The sequence below is a fragment of the Neofelis nebulosa genome, chromosome 1 (genome assembly GCF_028018385.1).
Source record: "Neofelis nebulosa isolate mNeoNeb1 chromosome 1, mNeoNeb1.pri, whole genome shotgun sequence".
Classification (NCBI taxonomy): Eukaryota; Metazoa; Chordata; class Mammalia; order Carnivora; family Felidae; genus Neofelis; species Neofelis nebulosa.
The window spans coordinates 95,670,886-95,691,345 of NC_080782.1; the positions used below are offsets into that span (position 1 = coordinate 95,670,886).

Genomic DNA, 20,460 nt, shown 5'->3' on the forward strand with positions numbered 1-20,460 from the left:
GTTTTCGATAGTTTTCCTCTCAACCAGTTTTATAGACATATAACATCTCTAAGCTAAAGCGACCTCAAGTGCAACTAATATAGGGTTGAAAATCATCCTTCTCCCTTTGTTTCTCTCTATATATTCTCACAACAAATGGGAAAGGTAACAAAAAATAGTAAAAATGATTTCCTAAGATCCAAACCAAAACTTCATGAACATATTTTACATAAATAAAAATAACCTAAGAAAATCTATTTATCATTACTTAGAAACAATTTTATCTTAGCGTCACCTTTCACTAATATGTAGTTATTCTTAATTACCATGTGATACAAAGTAACTAAGTCTACCTGGAGATATAAAAATAAATGTGAAGGTTCTGGTACTCTTTAAATGATAATTCACAGAATAGAAAATCCTTTGGAGACCCCTTGTGGCCAAAGATTATAAAAAAACGCTAATACTTTAAAATGCATATTCCATTAATTCCAAGCCATTCTTCCTTTTCTCACACAGCTTTATTTGTTCTTCAATATCAATATATATTAACTGGTAACTGACAAAAACTGCTATTTTTACCTTCAGATTTACAGAAGAAAAAGAGTGGATTCTAAGTCTGAGACACCAGAATCTACCTATCACTGTTTAAAACAGGCAAAAGTCCAACAAAAACAAAATGGGCATCTGGGTGGTTCAATCGGTTAAGCATCCAAGGTCAGCTCAGGTCATGATCTCACAGTTCTTGAGTCGGAGCCCAGCATCGGGGTCTGTGCTATCAGTGCAGAGCCCACGTTGGACCCTCTGCCCCCTCTCTCTTTTCCCCTCCCCTGCTCATTTCTCTCTAAAAAATATATAAACATTAAAAAAAAATTTCTTCTTGAAAATTCAAGGCTATATGGTTTACTGGTAGTAAATATGGAACAGAATTTTGACAGGCTATGTTGTTCATACATTAAAACTATTCCCTATTCTTGTTGCTGATTTTTGTTCTTTCTTAAAAAAATATGGATGGAATTTTATCTCAGATTGATAAAAGCTAAGTTATGAATGTAAAATGGACTCACGAGCACTCATGGGGAAATTAAGGCAGGACCACACCTGACACAGTAAAAATAAAATTAAAAAAAGTGAATTAAGTGTTAAATGCTAAAAATTAGATTAAATTTTAAAGAAAATCAAAATGGACTAAAATACAGATGATTATTGAAGTAGTTTCAAAATGGGGAGAGATCCAAGTACAAAAATAAGAGAATGCTACTGTAAGCATGAAAAACTTACTTGGTCCAGACAGTATACTAAACAACCCATAGAGGGGCACCTGGGTGGCTCAGTCGGTTAAGCGGCCAACTTCGACTCAGGTCATGATTCTGCGGTCCGTGAGTTCGAGCCCCGCATCGGGCTCTGTGCTGACAGCTCAGAGCCTGGAGCCTGTTTCAGATTCTGTGTCTCCCTCTCTCTGACCCTCCCCCCCCCCCGTTCATGCTCTGTCTCTCTCTGTCTCAAAAATAAATAAACTTTAAAAAAAAAAAATTTTAAAAACCCATAGAAACAGTGAATTAAAATATAATCAAAAATGTTTCTTAAACAGAGTCAAAAACCAACAACAAAAAAGAGGAAATCCCCAAGAGCCAAAAATAACAGGAGAGACATTTGTTTCAGAAGGCTGGAAGTGGGAGGGGCACCTGGGGGGCTCAGTAGATTAACCATCTGACTTCGGCTCAGGTCATGATCTCAGTGTTCATGAGTTCGAGCCCCACGTCGGGCTCTGTGCTGACAGCTCAGAGCCTGGAGCCTCCTTCGGATTCTGTGTCTCCCTCTCTCTCTGCCCCTCCCCTGCTCATGCTCTGTCTCTCTCTCTCCTTCAAAAAGAAATAAAAACATTTTTAAAAAATTTTAAAAGAAGGCTGGAGATGGGAGATAACACCATAAAGGGCCATGCGTAGAGAGCAGAATAAGAAGGCATTCCAGAAAAGAACAGGGAAGAGGCAATATTTAAAAACACAATGGATGGGGCGCCTGGGTGGCGCAGTCGGTTAAGCGTCCGACTTCAGCCAGGTCACGATCTCACGGTCCGTGAGTTCGAGCCCCGCGTCAGGCTCTGGGCCGATGGCTCGGAGCCTGGAGCCTGTTTCCAATTCTGTGTCTCCCTCTCTCTCTGCCCCTCCCCCGTTCATGCTCTGTCTCTCTCTGTCCCAAAAATAAATAAAAAACGTTGAAAAAAAAAAAAATTTAAAAACACAATGGCAAATAATAATAAATAATAATCATACAGTTAACAGACAGCTTGCAATCTATAGAAGGCTTTCTATGCCAGCCACTATTGCAAACATTTTACTTGTATTAACTTATTTAATACTCAGAATAATCCTATGAGGTAAGCACTCTTATTATCCCTATATTAAAGAAAAGGAGGAAGAAAAAAAAAAAAAAAGGAAAGGAAAGGAAACTGAAGGACAACACAACACAGTTGAGTGAGTACTGAAAGTCGGTAAGGTGAAAAGCCAATTTTCCAACCCAAACCCTACATCACAAGAGCTACAATATTTGCTCAACTTGTGAATCTCTAGCACTCCATGTGTCCATGGATATAAGTCAGCTTTAGACACTCACAGAAACGGGGATTAACTTTTGACTTTGCTTAGTCTAAAATGCGAATAAAACAAAAATTACATGAGCGCAGGAAAATAGGAAAAGTTGTACACTCTCAATGCTAACTAAAGAAATACAAATAAAAACAAAACAAAGGCAGCATCAAATTTGGGAAAGCCCACATATGACACCAGAACTATCTTTTAGTATGCCAAATGCCTTCTGAATTTCATTTGATGAATAAACATTTAGCAATATCATAGGCAATGCTGCCGCCAGCCAAAAAAAACTCATTTTTGGCAATGTTTTTGTAGAATATTTTCACCTTTTATTGAATTTTTGCCTTTATTATTTTGTTTTTAAAAATTAGAAATCAGAAAAATGGAAGTATTCATTTAATTGATCAACTTTAGTCTCTGTTATATCTAAGTCAACTGAATATACACAGTTATAAAGAAAAATGAACAAAACTAAAGCCACAAAATATTGGAAATAAAGTTTTAGAAGACTTTTAAAAATTTTTAGAAATTTTATTAATTTTTTTAATTAATCAGTCTACTGTGTCAGTTTTAATTATTCAGGTTTTAACTCATTGTCAGAAAAGGATTATAAACCAAATAAGGGGACTTGATAGAGAATTTTTCACCTATCCAGTTGGCAGAGATTGTTTACATGATCCATTGTAAGCAAGGTTCAAGCAACTCTCCTGTACTGTAGCAACAGAAGTATAAATTGCTATTACCAATTCTAAAGCTTTATAAATGTTTATACCCTGTGACCCAGTAATTCCACTTGGAGGAATTTAGCTTAAGGAAATAATCAGAAATGCACACAAATATTTCTGTGCATGGATACTCATCACAGTAATATTTGTGGAAGTTAAAAAAATGAACATAGCATAACAAAAGGGGAATAGATAAATTATCCATTTACATGACTGAATGAGATGCAGTCATTTTGTTTCCATTGAGTACCTGCTGAAATATCAGCAGATGAAATGATGTTCTCTAGAATTTGCTTCAAGTAAATAATCTAAGAAGAGAGGGAGTAGGGATATAGATGAAATGAAATTGTCTGAGTTGAGCAATGTTGAAGCTGGCTGATGAATTCATGTGGTTCACTACACTATTCGGTATAATTTTATATGTTTTCCATAATAAAATAAGATAAATTTCCCTTTAAAAAGTATGGAGGGTGCCTGTGGGTGGTTCAGTCAATTAAGCATCCAACTTGAGCTCAGGTCATGATCTCAAGGTTTGTGGGTTCCAGCCCCACGTCAGGCTCTGTGCTGACAGCTTGGAGCCTGGAGCCTGCTTCGGATTCTGTGTCTCCCTCTCTCTCTGTTCCCCCCCAGGTCGCAATCTCTCTCTCTCTCTCTCTCTCTCTCAAAAATAAATAAAGATTAAAAAAAATTTTTTTTAACTATGGGAATTTTAAGTAAAAATACAGGACACAAAACTGATTTTGCAACATGAATCCAACTTCATAAATCAAAAAAATGTGGTATCTATGCATAGAATTAACACACCAAAACATTTAAGAATAACTATCTCCGGGTTATAGGATTTGACTTATTTTTAGCTCTTCATTTTTTTGGTAACTCCCAATTTTTCCTAAATGGTCATGGATTAGTGTTATAATAAAAAATATTTATTATGAAAGCTACTTAGAAGTTCAATTTAAATGAAAACGTGACACTCTTAACTCTAAGAACAAAAAAATAGTTGGAACTTCACTTACCCATCAATTTGACTTCCTGATTTGTCAATCTACTAAATAAAAATCTTTATGGGCTTTCCTGCTTAGTCTAAAGTCCAAATTCCTCAGTACATAGTCCTGTCCCCTGGAGCCATTGCCCGCCTTTCCAGTGTCTTTTCTCCCCATATACTCCTCCAGGTGGCAGTATGGAATGGTCCCAACAAGGTGCCTTCATGTTGTCACTTAACATCATGCTTTGTGAATCTTGTTAGATATGTATACGTCTGCCTCTCCTGATGGATTATAAACTCTGCCAAACATGGACAACAAACACATCCTCTTCCTCTGGATGCCACAGTGCCTAGTACACTGCTGCATAAGTAAGACGTATGACATTAGATCTAATCAATAAAACTCCTGGACACAGCCACAAATTAAAACTTTCAGCATTTTTAAAATTAAATAACCTTTCTAAGAAATGAACTCTAAATTACCTCTAAAAACTGAAGATAAATTACTGAATAGTATCATTAAACCGCTCTAACAGTCCTACATTAAGGTGATATTATGAGTAATTTCCTTTTTCTTTCTTTTTTTTTTAATTTCCACCACTACTGTTAAAATACTTCTGTAAGTAAAAACTTGTTAACAACTTCATTGAGTTTAAATTTAATGAGTTTAATTCCCAGTCTGGGAATTAAACCTGAGTTTCAAAATCAGTAGTATTTTCCAATGATGTGCCAACTCACCGAGCAGCTGTGGCTCTGTGGATAAGCATCTCTGTTTGCTCTGACAAGTGTGAGGGGAGCAGTAGCTCCACGGGCTGCAGGCACAATATCCGAGTTTCGAGCTCCAAACGGGAAGCAGAGTCCTGGAAACTATCAAACACGACCTCACCTGTGGCAGGCTGCACTCCCTGAAAACAAAAATGCAACATCACAGAAAACATATTTTTCCCAAATATAACCTTGACACATTATAAACACACATGGAAACAGTAAAGAGGATACACTCTCTAGTGTGTAGTCCAGTTCTAAAGTGTTTGAAAACCTGTGTACTTTCCAAGATTCTTATGTAAGAAGTCAGATTCACCAATATCTACACTATGCGAGAAACAGCCTGAGCCAAGTTTTGGATCCAACGAACCTGACAGAATGACTCTGACAAGTCACCAAACCCTCAGTTTCCTCCTCTAAGTGGGAATAAACCAGCCGACTTTCATCTTCAGGTCGCTGCAATGGTCAGATCATAAAACAAACACGAATGCTTTATAAACTATATAGTACTGTACAAATAACAGTTGTCATCACTAAACAGTAATAAGTTCCTAGTAACATGGCCACCAGAGCAGTAGTAAATTTCTATTTCATTTTATAAAATTAATCAATAAAAGTATAATTTTTCCAAAAACTAACACAAATATAGCAAACTCTGAATGAATCCCAAGTAGAGAGTTTATCTAGGGAAATAACCATAAAAACTAAAAGCTACCCCCTAGCATCCCAAGCCAATATAGCAAAGATAAACTGGAAAAACTCATGGTTTGAGAAAGGAGAAAAAAGGTAAGAAACCTAGCCAAGGTTGCAGAGTGATAAAGTGGTGGAAACAAGATCCAGGTGATCTCACTCCACAGGCCACTCTCATGTCCTCTGCTGATGGTAAATAAATGCATGGGGGCGCCTGGGTGGCCCAGTCAGTTAAGCGTCTGATTTCGGCTCAGGTCATGATCTCATGGTTTGTGAGTTTGAGCCCCACATCAGGCTCTGTCCTGACAGCTCAGAGACTGGAGCGTGCTCCGGATTCTGTGTCTCCCTCTCTCTCTGCCCCTGCCCTGCTCACCCTCTGTCTCTCAGAAATAAATAAAAATTAAAAAGAAAGAAAAGAGAAAAGAAATGCATGGCACTGGGGCACTTGGGTGACTCAGTCGGTTAAGTGGCCAACTTTGGCTCAGGTCATGATCTCCCGGTTCATGAGTTCTCGCCCCGCGTCAGGCTCTGTGCTGACAGCTCAGAGCCTGGAGCCTGCTTTGAACTCTGTGTCTCCCTCTCTCTCTCTGCCTCTTCCCCATTTGCACTCTCTCTCTCAAAATAAATAAATAAACATAAAAAAAAAGTGGGGCACCTGGGTGGCTCAATCAGTTAAGCATCTGACTTCGGCTCAGGTCATGATCCCACAGTTTGTGAGTTCAAGCCCCGCATTGGGCTCTGTGCTCACAGCTCAGAGTCTGTAGCCTGCTTGCGATTTTGTGTCTCCCTCTCTCTCTGCCTCTCCCCTGCTCATGATCTGTCTCTCTCTGTCAAAATAAACATTTTTTTAAAAATTAAAAAAAAAAAAGAAAGAAGAAATGCATGGCACTAGTGACAGATGGTATAAGCTATACTCACCCCCATACTCAAACATGGCTGACAGAAGGTCAACTGGCATGGCTTCTTTGGAAAACAGCGTCATATTTCCTAGCAAAGTCATAAACTCCATACTCCTAACTCAAATCCTTCCTAGGTATATACTCAGGGTATACCATAGGTATACCACAAAACGTGCACAAAAAAGTTTATAACAGCATTCTCTGTACAACCAAAACCGAGAAGAACCCACATGTCCATCAAGAGAAGAATGAATGAACTGAAAATCATAAAATATAATATGGCAATGACAATGTAAGAACTACTACAGTAACACAAATAAATCTCATATACAAATACTATACGAGAGTAGTTTGCAAGCAAAGGAAGCAAGACTCCAAAAGACACAATATGTTTACATTTGTATATAGTTTAAGGAGGTAAAACTAGAACTAAAAGCAAGGAAATTATTATCATACAAGTCTGGATTAGAGTTAACCTCTGCTGAAGGAAGGGGGCCCTTCTCAAGGCAATGTTCTATTTCCCAGAGGAAATATTTCCTAACCCCTAGAGCGCTGTCTCATATTACCGGAATTAAGCACTCTGTTTTATTAATTTTTCTTTTGAATATTTTATAATTTTTTGAAGTCCCTCATTTTTGACTCAAAGTACCTCCTTAATGATAGCTGAGAGGCCTTCTCTAGTGCCCAGATAGCTGGACTGTAAGTATGTTAGTATACATAAGTAAATGTATCTCCCAATCTATCTAGCATTTACAAAAGCTATTTATAGAAGTTCAAGTAACAAATTTATCAGACAAATTCCCCTCTGCCTTTTTAACTATTTTTTTAATGTTTATTTTTGAAAGAATATGAGTAGGGGAGGGATAGAGAGAGAGGGAGAATGAGGATCCCAAGTGGGCTCTGCACTGATAGCAGTGAGCCTGATGTGGGGGCTTGAACTCAGGCACCATGAGATCATGACCTGGGCTGAAGTCAGACACTTAACTGACTGAACCACCCAGGCGCCAGCTCCCTGCTTTTTTTTTTTAATTAGAGAAATGGTCTATATTATAATGCCTGCCCTTTTGTAGCAACGTGGATGGAACTGGAGAGTGTGATGCTAAGTGAAATAAGCCATACAGAGAAAGACAGATACCATATGGTTTCACTCTTATGTGGATCCTGAGAAACGTAACAGAAACCCATGGGGGAGGGGAAGGAAAAAAAAAAAAAAAAAAAAAAGAGGTTAGAGTGGGAGAGAGCCAAAGCATAAGAGACTATTAAAAACTGAGAACAAACTGAGGGTTGATGGGGGGTGGGAGGGAGGGCGGGGTGGGAGGGAGGGCAGGGTTGGTGATGGGTGTTGAGGAGGGCACCTTTTGGGATGAGCACTGGGTGTTGTATGGAAACCAATTTGACAGTAAATTTCATATATTAAAAAATAAAAAAATAAAAAAATAAAAAAAAAAAGAAATGCATTTCCACAAAACAAAAAAATAATGCCTGCAACATCTATTACTATGTGACACTAAGAAACACAAAGTTAGTCTGTATAAAACCATACACTGCCCAGAATGAAGGCAGAGGGCCTAACTGCAGTGATACTATCAATGCTAAAGACTTTGATTTTAGACTAACTGCCAATACCCAAAAGATAGCTCCTAGGTAGTGACACTCATCACAACAGGGCAAAAGCCAACAAGAATAGTACTGAGGGTAAAAAAAGAACAGATCTATTGTAGCCACACTGAGTTTGAGGAGTCAGGACAAATTCTGAGTGCCGTGCCCAGCAAAAAGATAGATATAAGAGGCTAGAGGTCAGGAGAGAGGTGCAGCCTGGACCCAGAGCTTTGGATGTCATCAGCCCAAAAGTGGTCATTGAGAACAAGGACAAGACCCAAGAAAACACTTGCGAGGCAAACTATCATTTCTCATTTTTTCACATCACAGTTCATACACAACGGTTAATTCTGGTGGCAACCACTCAGCACTAAAGAGGAATCATATACATTCAACTCTATTCTTTAGGCTGAGTTTCAGGTAAATATAAATTAGCAAATTACATATGTTAGAGCTTAAAAGCAAATAACCTTACTATTTGTAAATAAATCCAATTGCCTGTGACTAGATAAAAAGTGCTTCTCAAAGATAAAAAAAAAATTTAGAAAAAAAAAATCATTCAGAGCCACCCAACAGTAATGCACACTCTCTGAAAGTTTATTGGTTAAGCAAAGGTCAAGTTAGCAGAGAGTTATCCCCCCAAAATAAGGTATTAGAAGGCACTTTGGAGGGGCCCCTGAGTGGCTCAGCAGTTAAGCATCTGACTTTAGCTCAGGTCATAATCTCATGGTTCATGGGTTCTAGCCCTGTATCGGGCTCTCTGCTGTCAGCACACAGACTGCTTCGAATCCTCTACCCCCCTCTCACTCTGCCACCCCCTTCTATCTCTCTCAGAAATAAACACTTGATTAAAAAAAATTTTTTTTAGGGGCGTCTGGGTGGCTCAGTCGGTCGAGCATCCGACTTCAGCTCAGGTCATGATCTCACAGTTTGTGAGAGTTCGAGCCCCACATCGGGCTCTGTGCTGATGGCTCAGAGCCTGGAGCCTGCTTCAGATTCTGTGTCTCCTCTCTCTGCCCCTTCCCCACTCGTGTTCTATGTCTCTCTCTCTCTCTCTCTCTCTCTCTCTCTCTCAAAAATAAATAAACATTGAAAAAAAAATTTTTTTTAATTTTTTTAAAAAGGTACTTTGGAGACATTTGGGTTGTTAAGAATTTTTGCTGGAAAAAAAAAGAACTGTGTTGATATTGCAGCTGATTGCAAAAATTAGAAAATAAAAACCAAAGAGAATTAGTTATTACTTAGGCAAGGAGTCCTACTTTTGCTTTAACAACAAGAGAAAAAGAAAATCTAATAGTTCTGAAGGGCACTAAAAATTCTAAGGTTTTGAGCCAAGTCCATGTGGGTCTGTAAATGGGCAAATTTACTCACAAACTGCCAGAGGGTAAAATCAATAAAACCATGATTCACAAATTATATTTCTCTAGAAAACTGACTGTAAGTATTCCTAACGTTAATTAAACGTGGAGTTTTGCATTGGCCAACTATTGTTTCCCCTTAACTATCCCCTTTACTCCAAATCTATATACAACAATCACAAAATCATGCGTTTAATTTCAAATCCCTAGAGGAAATTTGTAAAACCCTTTGCTATCCATACATAGTGTTGGCTTAGTGTTTTATTCTGCTCTGTTTCTTACCTATATCTATACCTGTCACTGTGTCCATCCTGAACCCTAAATGCATAGAGCACATGGACAAAAACTACCTGGATGTCTCCATAGTACAAAGTGCCAAGTAGCCATATGAGAAAACTTATAACTAGTGATTTAACATATCAAATTATGAGGAAAATATTTTTCTAGTAAGTTACTTGAGGGCACACTTGATCAGTCTCATTATAAACCATACAAGATTACTCACAGAGATACCATGAACATCTATCATTCATTCTTCACCTACAAAGTACTTACCACCATTCCAATGAAAATGTTCCCCTTTTTTTTGTCCTTAACATTTTCCTGATCTTCACAGATACACAGAAGAAAGTTGGTAGAATTATCAGTCACTATCTCATCGACATTTATAGCATCATCCAGCTTGACTAAAGGATTCACATGTAGTAATTATTAAAGAAAATTATATGCTACATTCCCATTAACTGCTTTCTCCTTTAAAACAATGGTTCATTGTCCCAGACATTTTTGCTCTATGCAAAATCTTCCACACAGGCTTCATTGTTCTGATTTACTCTGATTATAGTTACATGTCTTAACTCCCCTGAGATATGCGACTCATGAGGATAGACAGCTATTATGTTCTCACTTCCCAAAGAGCCTAGGAGAATACCCCTTGGGGAAGCTCAAATATTAACCCTCTCCTTTACTTGGATAACGTTGAGACTTGAATCCCATGATGCTTAATTCCAAAGCATGAATACACTAAAAAAATGTAAATTACTTTCCTCCTTTAAAGTGCCTAAAGCTTTCAGAAATAGCAAGAGAAGTTTTAAAAGACATGAAAAAGAAAACCAAAAAAGAAAACAGAAACATAGTATGTGTACATGTGTATGTTTGTGTGTGTGTGTGTTTAATGAGTCCATTAATTAAATTCTCAGGGATAAGTGTTGAGTTGGGATGAAGTCAGTCTGGAAACAACCCAACTTAGGCAACAGCAGGCAAGAGCTATAACAACACCAAAAGAGAAGCAGGGAGGTGTACCATTTTAGGAGCAGGCTTTAATAAGAGACGCAAGTTCAGGTAAAAGAAACAATAAAATTACCAGGTTCTTACAGCCTGATCAGCTTAGAACAGTACAGAATTGTTCATGGTTTTGGGTCTATTCTGAGTTGTACCTATTCGTAATCTTATTGGAACAAAATGGTCTTGCTGATTTGGGTAGAAGCAGGTTTCTAAATAAGTAGGTTTGTATTAAATCATAAAAGAAATGTTTTCACACTGTATCTTTTAAGACCTTATCTCTACATTTTTTTTGAGACCTGACCCCATCCCACAGTAAACATTTTTTTTTGTTTTTTTTTTCCACAGTAAACATTTTAAAATGCATCTCTGTCCCATTTCATATATAGTTACTGGGTTTTTAAAAAATAGAATTTTATGATTGTGCTATTAGAATCATTTTGCTTCAAGTAATTCACTAAATTAATGAATGACTATAAAATTGGGGGCAATCACTGTGCACACCGAGGGTTCTCACAAAGTGAGAAAGGTTCACCCGCAATCTATTTTTTAAAATAATAAAATTCTTATGAAGCTAACAATTAATGAGGATGGCCTACTATTACCTTTCATAAGCAATTAACTGTGTGTTAACTTCGTAGTTTTCTTTTCACATTCTGAAGTTAACAAGCTGTTTTTTAGGTCTTGTCTTAGGGAGGATCTCGAGGGGCCTATAGGCCCTAAGCACCTAACTACCACCCATACAGTGTAGGGAAGATGCAATTCAAATCAGTTGCTAACTTGCTATCATCTTTCATCGGGCTCTCTTCTTTGCTCTTAAAGTATGACAAACTCCCCTTTTACTATGGCATTTGAAAATGCTTGTTTCCAGCCATTCCCAATCCCTCCCTCTTCAGTAGTGCACTAATCAAAGGTCAAAGTAACTAGATTACCTTATCTCACCAAAAAGGTACCCATTCAAAGAACAGTTAAGTAAAAATGTTATTTAAACAAAGCCATTGTAATATTTAAGAGAAAAATTACTATTTGAAAAGGATATCTTCTCCAATAAGTGTAGATTTTGTATAAAGAGCAGTCAATTTCCGGGAAAAAAGTGAACTTTTGTTATCCCCAATGGCCTTTAATGCCGCAGTTTCAGTCTGCTTCACGACTCCCACCTTCAACAAAAATAAGAAATACTGAATATAAAATCTGATGGAAATTTCTTTTAAAGAAACACACTTCAAGACTTAAAAGGTTAATTCTGAAACATTTAAAAATAAACACCTTAGTCCACAATGTCCACATGTCGGGCTTAAGAAGTAAACACTACAAGGAGCTTTCAAGTGAACCACTAAGAAACACTCTACCACAGATATATATAGATATATATATATCTATATAGATAGATAGATAGATAGATAGATAGATATAGATATATATATACACACACACACACATTTTTTTTAAATTTATTTTAGAGGCCCCTGGGTGGCTCAATGGTTAAGTGCCCAATTACTGATTTCAGCTCAGGTCATGATCCCACAATTCGTGAGACTGAGCCCCACATCAAGTTCCACACTAACAACACAGAGCCTGCTTGGGATTCTCTCTCTCCCTTTCTCCCTGCTCTTTCCCTACTCGTGCTCTCTCTCTATCTCACAAAATAAATGAGTAAACTTAAAAAAAAATTACCTTAAAAATCTAATAAGCTAAAAACTCACAAAGATATAATGCTAATAACTGTGACACACTTTTGTTTCCCAAATGCCAAATTCCCATTATAATACCATCTTATGAAACATGCTTTCACTCTCTGGAAGGGAATCCAATCACCCTGTTCCCTCAAATCAAAGACAAGGCTGACCTTATATCCCTTGGCCACGAGACGGCGTACATGAACAAATAGTCTGTGAGTAGGTATGCTTGCTGTCATAAAGTTGTGATCTAAATGGCAATAAATATTGAGCTCCCGGGCTGCAACCTAAAAAATTAAAAAAGAGAGTATCAATAAATGTCTATTTCAAGAATCCCCACGTGGTGTTCGCTCCCTTTGCTAAAAATCCATCAAGGTATACACTTAGGATTTGTGCACTTCTTCTCTACGTGAATGGCCTATCAATACAAAATTTTAAAGACAGTCCCCATACAGAAGCCTATAGTTTAATCTATTTTTTGGCAGTTCCCATGACCTAACCTCAGAGCCAACATCTGTAATATCAATGTCGTGGAAAAATATGCCATGTCTTCTATGCTGATTAGATCTAACAAAACCTTAAAGTGCTGAGCCTCCCCTAAAAGCCTGCACAATGATATTCAATGCAGAACAAAACACTATAAGAGAGTAAGAATTTGCTACATAGCATATGCAACTAACTGAAAATTAGGAGATACTATAAAACATAAATTCTGAAGCTATTCAGACAGTGGGCATCTTTGAGGAAGTGAGAAGAGAAACCCCTGGTATGGTTAGCTAATCAGATGCATAAATGAGAGGAGTGCAGAATCAGGCAGCACCACCTAACTCCCCGCTTTCTACTGGAGAACACCACGGCTCAGACACTGTCCACTGGAGCCATGGAATGCTCATCCCAACATTCTCATTCCCTGCCCCACCCATCTCTGAACAGTAGTTCCTCATTGCAAGGCTAGAAAACACCAGCCTTTACTGGGTGGTAAGACTAAATCTACTACTCAACCTGGAGAGAAGGGGAGAAAACAGCATTTTCTTTCACCCTTTACCTATACAATGACAACTACATAACTGTTTGTGTCCCCAGAAAACATGCTATTTCAAACTTTTACTTCATGACACCAAACACATGATGCTACCTGAACTAAAGAACATCACTTTTGTGCCACAATAGGATTTTAAAAACTGGAAGAAAAAAGTTGGCCAAGTCTGTACTTCCACCTCATCACTCTCTGAGGACATATGATGCATGATGCCAGAGACTTAAAAGTGTGGAAGGATCACAATCACGCATGACTCCAACAGGACGTCACCAGCAATGCTTTCCCTAAGCCTGCCCACTAAATACTCAAATTCACTTCTGATGTTCATTAACTTCGGCCTATATCAAATACCTCAAAATCAAATACAAAATCAACTCAGACTAGCATAAAAAGATGATGGACATACAAAGACACTGTAACACTCCAAACACCTTCTGTGGATGGCTGGCTGTTAATGTGCTCTTCCACTGACATGGAACTATGTTCCTGGCTATCAAAATTTATAAATTAAGAGTAAATGGGTCATCTCAAAATTTTTTCTGCTTGAGTCTTCATCAGGAAACGTAAATATTCACACGATTATGGTTCATTCACTAAGTGATTCATCCAATCACCGTGCAATGGATGAAAGGTACTGGGTGAGCACCATGGAGAACAGACACGACATTCCAAAAGGGGTTCCTCACTTCCTCCCCTAAAAGCCTAGCATCCACCAAGTTTGCCCGTGTTTATTTATAGTTTTTACTTTAAATGACAGCATTTTTCAAGGGCAACTGATTACGTTAGCTCTCTCATAAGGTCAGAAATGGAAACAAAAATATTGCAAAATACTTAAGGCTGGATAAGGAAAACATGGAACAGTATTTGCAAAAGTAACTTACCTCTGCATCTTCCCCAAAGAATCTATACTTATATCCACATTCCACACACAAAATTGCATCTTTCTGCTGCTGCTTCAATTCAATGTACTGTAATTCTAAAGGTGTGTAGATGCTTTTGGTCCTTTTGTTAGATGGTTTAGGATCAGAAGTTGTCTGTAAATTGTCATTACCCTTTTGTGAAGATCCAGAAGGACTGAGATCGAAAAGTGTCTTGTCCTGGCAACCAAAAAGATTTTTATAGTTTACAAAGTATTAACCATAGTAATCGTTTTCAGAAAGAGAGAGAATGCAAATTCAGCACAAACCTAATAGTTTATCTAAGTGAAAGTTTGTAGGAGGCACATAGTATATTCAGATAAACATTTTTGCAAGTTTGAAATTTTTTCAGAGTAAAAGACTTTTAAAAAATGAGCCAAACTAAACTCTGTACAACTATTTAAGGAAATTTTAAAAACCTACATATTTTAAAGAGTTATATACCTCTTTTTAAGTTTTATTTCATTAAATCTACTGTAATTAACATTCTTCTTTTCCTTATTTATTCCCAGATGCATAAGGCACAAAAAGTGAGCAGACATGAATATCTGTCTCTCAACAGTAAGTAAAACCACTTTCAATAAGCATATGCTATCTGTTATAGCTGCACTTAATGCTTCAAATTTCCAAGCACAGTCTGAAAGTATATTCCATTAATCTTGATTCCAAGAAAGAAGCACGATTTTTTTGGTAAAGAAATATGACACAGAGCTTTTGGAAAATACAAAACACAAAGTCACAATTCAACATTAGTATTCCTGCTATCCTTACCTTCATGTGTGAAAACCATAATTCCAGTTTAGAGCTTAAGGCAAATTCCTTTTTATGGGATTTATTTATATAAAAGGTAAAATGACACAAATTTGTAGCATAAATCTGCCTTCTAACTAACTGTCACTGTATCACTGCTATCATCTGAAAATTTTATCAGCTACACTTGGAATTAAAAATATAGCCTAGGGGCACCTGGGTGGCTCAGTCGGTTAAGCATCTGATTCTTGATTTCAACTCAGGTCACGATCTCACAGTTTGTGAGTTTGAGCCCGTGTGGGGCTCAGCACTGTCAGCAGGAGACTGTTTAGGATTCTCTCTCTCTCCCTCTCTCTCTGCCTCTCCCATGCATTCTCTATAAATAAATATATATGTATATTTATCTATATGTATCTATATATGTACATATATAGATATATATAGATATATATACATATATAGGTGTATATATATATATATATCTATATATATATATAGATATAGATATATATATATGTATGTATGTATTGAAAACAGAGTGATCAGCAGGGGAAGAGAAGAGAAAAAGAAAAATGTCCTATATGGCCCAGCAAGGGGACTCTGGTCAAAGAGGAAGTCCAGGAACATGTACTCTACAGTTGCTAACTGTTTAAAAAATTCATCTTAGCTGCAAGAGTAGGTAGAGTTGTAATTTATCTGAGTAGTGTAGCCAAGCAAATCTCCAAAGATCAGCAATGAGATGGTGAGGTATGGCGAAGTGTGGGGAGTTGTGGCAACAGAAAAGTGGGTCAATGTATCAGATGAGAGAATGTCATCTGCTTTTAATTTTGATGGATTTTCTATTTCGTTTCCATATCTTTTATGTAAAATCCAGGAATACTACATATTGTAAAACTTAAAACTTTAAGAAAATATATCTCCTACAGAAAAAAAAAAGTTCTTTATACTTTATTCATATATGGAATGAAGAGTAGGCATGCAGAAACTTTTATCCATATAGTATACCAACAAGTCTCTCTGAATACTTGAGTATTAAGCAAGTTGTTTTTCATCATTTGGGTGGAAAAACTTATGATACACTATACTCTTTTTTATATTCTCAGGGACAGCATTCTGAACTCAATTTAACTTTGTCTTGACAATACAGGATGATCAGCGCAATAAAATGGGAATTTTAAAACCTACCAAGACTTACGGGGCAGATGATCCCCACACTAATGGCTGTAGACCCTGGGCACTTAACTGCAATTGGTAGCTTTTTACCATTCATGTGTGTCCTTCCATAACACCAAACAGTCAGGTATCTCCTGTAATGACGTCCATGTACTACTTCTAGGTGTCCCTTCTAACTGGTGACTTCTAATGTGCAGTGAATCAGAAACAACAAGCTGGTTGTTTTATGTATAATTAGTTAACAAGCTCTCATGAAGCCCTAGGATAAATTCTCCAATTAATAAAATGAGATTTAATAGACAAACTTTTTGATATCTATACTTTATGACCACTACACTCAGGTGAACTGCTTCTAAGTATTAAAAGAAAGTGTAAATTAAACAAACAAACCCACAAAAACAAAAAACCCTTTTTTTTTTCCTGATGACCTAAGATAAGTCAATGTATCTCAGCTTAGTTGAAGGAGGAGCTCATAAATCTGGACTTGGTGGGAAGAAGTGTAAACTTCTTAATAATATATACAAAACTGTGTTGGTGTGAGTATTTTTCTGAGTAAAGAATCCATAGCTTTCAATCCATAACTTTTCAAAAATCCATAGTTTTTCATTTAAATGACTCAAAAAAATAAAAGGAACTATTTCTCTAATTCATTGGCTCTCAACCATTGCTACACATTAAAACGAAAGTTTTAGGGGCATCTGGGTGGCTCAGTTGGTCAAGCGTCCAGCTTCAATTCAGGTCATGATCTCACAGTTCATGAGTTCGAGCCCTATATCAGGCTCTGTGCTGACAGCTCAAAGCCTGGAGCCTGCTTCGGATTCTGTGTCTCCCTCTCTCTGCTCTTCCCCCACTCATGCTCTGTCTCTCTCTCCTTCAAAAATAAAAATAAAAACTTTCAAAAAAATAAATAAAATAAAATAAAATGAAAGCTTTAAACAACATGCAAAGTCGGTTCTTAGTGAAGACCAATATGATTCTGAAGAAAAGTCTTTTTTTATCTGTTTTTAAAGTCCTCCAGGTGATTCTAATTTAAAGCTGGGCTGAGAAGCACTGTTCTGAATTGGAGATGTTAGTGATGGAGCAAAAGTTAAATTCCTAATTTGGCAACGATGAAAAAAACATTAATGTATCATATAACAGTGGAAGTAAAGATCAATATATATTTAGTTTGCCTTTGAATTTATATCACCAAGCTTTCAACTAAAAACCACAGAAACAATATATGTTGCCTGTGATTTTCCAGGCTAATGATGGTAACTCTAAGGACTATAAAACACTGTGCTAGTATTTATTATCAAGAAGCTCCCCAAGTCAGGGGCTCATAATCCAGGCTGTACATTAGAATCACCTGGCTCTTATTACATTTTAATACAAACCAATTCATCCCTCATTAAGACAAAGTAAATCAGAATCTCCAGGGACTGAAAAAATAAACTAAAATGCAAAAGCAGCCTCAGCTAATTCAGGTGATTATCCAAGTTTGGGAACAACTGCCTTGTGTGAACTCAGAGAACCTAATGGCACCTCAGAACCTACTGGGGCACCTGGGTGGCTGAGTCATTTAAGCAGCTGACTCTTGGTTTTGGCTCAGGTCATGATCTCAGGGCTCATGAGCTGGAGCCCCGCATCAGCCTCGGCAATGACAGTGCTTGGGAATCTCTCGCTCAAGATAAACATATAAACTTAAAAGAAAAGAAATTAATAAAAAAAAAAAAAAAGAACCTATTGATCTGAGTAATCGGTATTCATCTATATAACACATACCTTTTGACTAATTTGAGATTTGGAATCTTCAGAAGAAACTGCATTCTTTGCACGGAGACGACTGATATCGTCAAAATCAGTACATTTTGGCAGAACTGCGTATCTCTCCTGAGGAGGCTCTGTCTGGACTCTATTTTGAGGAAGGGCAGAATCGCAGCAGAATTCTTTCAATTTTTCCAGAGACTTTAAAACAGTCTTCATCCTCAGACCTTTCTTTGGCTCTTAGTTAGCAAATTAGAAGAAAATATAACAATAGTATTTTGTTCTCACATATCAATTCATAACCAGTGTAAGATTTTTGAGGGAGCTTCTCATTAAAGCAATAAATCTAACTACAACATGATAAGGAAATAAAGAAACGTTTAGATTCAGGGTAAAGATAACATGCTGAAACATACATATAATTTCCCTTGGCCATGAAACTCCATTACAAACTACAGTAGGGTTTTGCCTTTTTTTTTTTTTTTTAATATATGAGCAGATAAGGACAGAGAGAAAAGGAGAGGTGACAGGTGCAAATAAAATATCTGAAGCTAGAAGGAAAAATGAATAAACAATAACCAATTTAGCACACCTGAAAGCTAAATCCAAAACCAGTAGTGAAGAAAACTAAGAACCAATACCATTTATAACACGAAAAAATTAAAAGGCTCAGGAATCGGGGCAACAGAATATGTAATAAAGGGAGTTTCTAAAATAAAGACTGGCTCAAAGCAAGTTGATCCTAAACCCCTACCCTACTCCAAGCTCAAGGGCAGCTGTGCTTCCTCCACCTGGGCAGAAGACTGAAAGTTCCTCTGGAGAAGGTAAAACAGGCACGGCAAAGATGGAGTAATAGGTCCAAGCCAGAGGAATAATGAGAAGATGGGTTTACTGTAAGCTAAGACCCCAGCCTCTTCTTCATCAGCTCTCATAAGATAGGCAGCCAGAGCTCCCCACTCCAGGCCAAGAGCAGGGAAGACTGGTCTATCGGAACTGATCATCTTAATGGGAAAGACCTAGAGATACCAACACCAGGGGGTTCACCAAGGAAGGAAGATCACCACCCTTTCCCAACACACCTGCTATCCCACCTGCACAGCTTTGCTCATGCTACTCTTTCTCCCTGGAATGCCCTGACCCCAATTTCTATGTGTCAAAATCATACTCATTCTTCAAGATCCCTCTCAAAACTACTTTTTCCATGAAACTCTTTGGTAACTCCCCTAGCTTAAAATCATCTTTTGTCCATGTCCCTATAACAAGATCACATTTCGCCATAGCATTTACCACAATCTGCCACCTAGCAGTTACTCATAGGCAAGCAACCCATAAAAAAGAAGGAAAACTATCATTTACTGTCTACTATCTACCATATGCCAGAATACATTATTTTTCCTACTACTAAATATGATGAAAAAGGGATTGCATATCATCTCTTACCTTTCCTATTAAAGCAAAAACACTCTGAGGGCAAACTTGTGTTTTGCCTATTCCTAAGAGTTTAAAACTTTTCATATTTATATTTAATTATACATATACATATATTTTATATTTATATTTAAAGCTCTCTTCAGATGTATATTTTACCTTGTCTCCTGCTAATCTTGTAACTAGGATAATGTACACTTGAATCTTTCAAATTATTCTCCCCTTTTCAAAATGTATACATGAATCAGGGGCCAAGATGGCAGAGTAACATGGAAGTTTGTTTTGTGTCTCTCATCCCTGAAATGCAGCTAGATCAACACCAAACCATCTTGCACACCTAGAAAACTGATGTGAGGATTAACACAACAATCTGCACAACTTGAACTAGAGAAGTCAGCAGGTACTAAGCGTGAAGAGGTGAACTGGGGGAGAGAGAAACCATGGAGGGGAGGGAGCTGTTTTTGCTTGCAGAGAGAGGATGGAGACAGGAAGAGTACGAGTAAAGCACCCCTCCCCGAAAGCAGCTGGAGAGAAAGTAGAAGAGTGGAAACAGCTGCAAAGGAATGAACAAGAAAGGGAGAAAGGAGAAAGGAGAGGGTTTAAATACCATTAAGATTCTATAAACAGGGGGAGCACAGAGTCTAAAACTCTGCAGCTCAATACCTGGCAGAGTTCTGGTGGTAAGGGCAAAATCCCCAGAAGCAGACAGTGAGGTCCAAGGGGTCCTCGGGCCACATGGCGAAAGGCAGTTCCCCTGCTGGGAGGATATTTGGTAGGCTGTGGGGCCTCCCCACATACAAAGGTCTCATCAGACCCCAGAGAACAGCCATGTTTGCTGGTGTCAGAACAAAGAAGTTAA

General features: G+C 37.6%; 1 protein-coding gene across 1 annotated transcript in view; it reads right to left on the reverse strand.

Annotated features, from left to right (window-relative positions):
- Window positions 1-20,460, reverse strand: part of MSH3 (mutS homolog 3) — a 188,144-nt gene that overhangs the window by 156,605 nt on the left and 11,079 nt on the right. The window contains exons 3-8 of the mRNA XM_058728381.1: window positions 18,192-18,412; window positions 14,469-14,684; window positions 12,719-12,835; window positions 11,910-12,029; window positions 10,147-10,290; window positions 5,019-5,185 (exon numbers count right to left, since the gene is read on the reverse strand). Coding sequence (XP_058584364.1) covers window positions 5,019-5,185; window positions 10,147-10,290; window positions 11,910-12,029; window positions 12,719-12,835; window positions 14,469-14,684; window positions 18,192-18,412 — 985 coding nt within the window. The remainder of the gene's footprint in view (window positions 1-5,018; window positions 5,186-10,146; window positions 10,291-11,909; window positions 12,030-12,718; window positions 12,836-14,468; window positions 14,685-18,191; window positions 18,413-20,460) is intronic.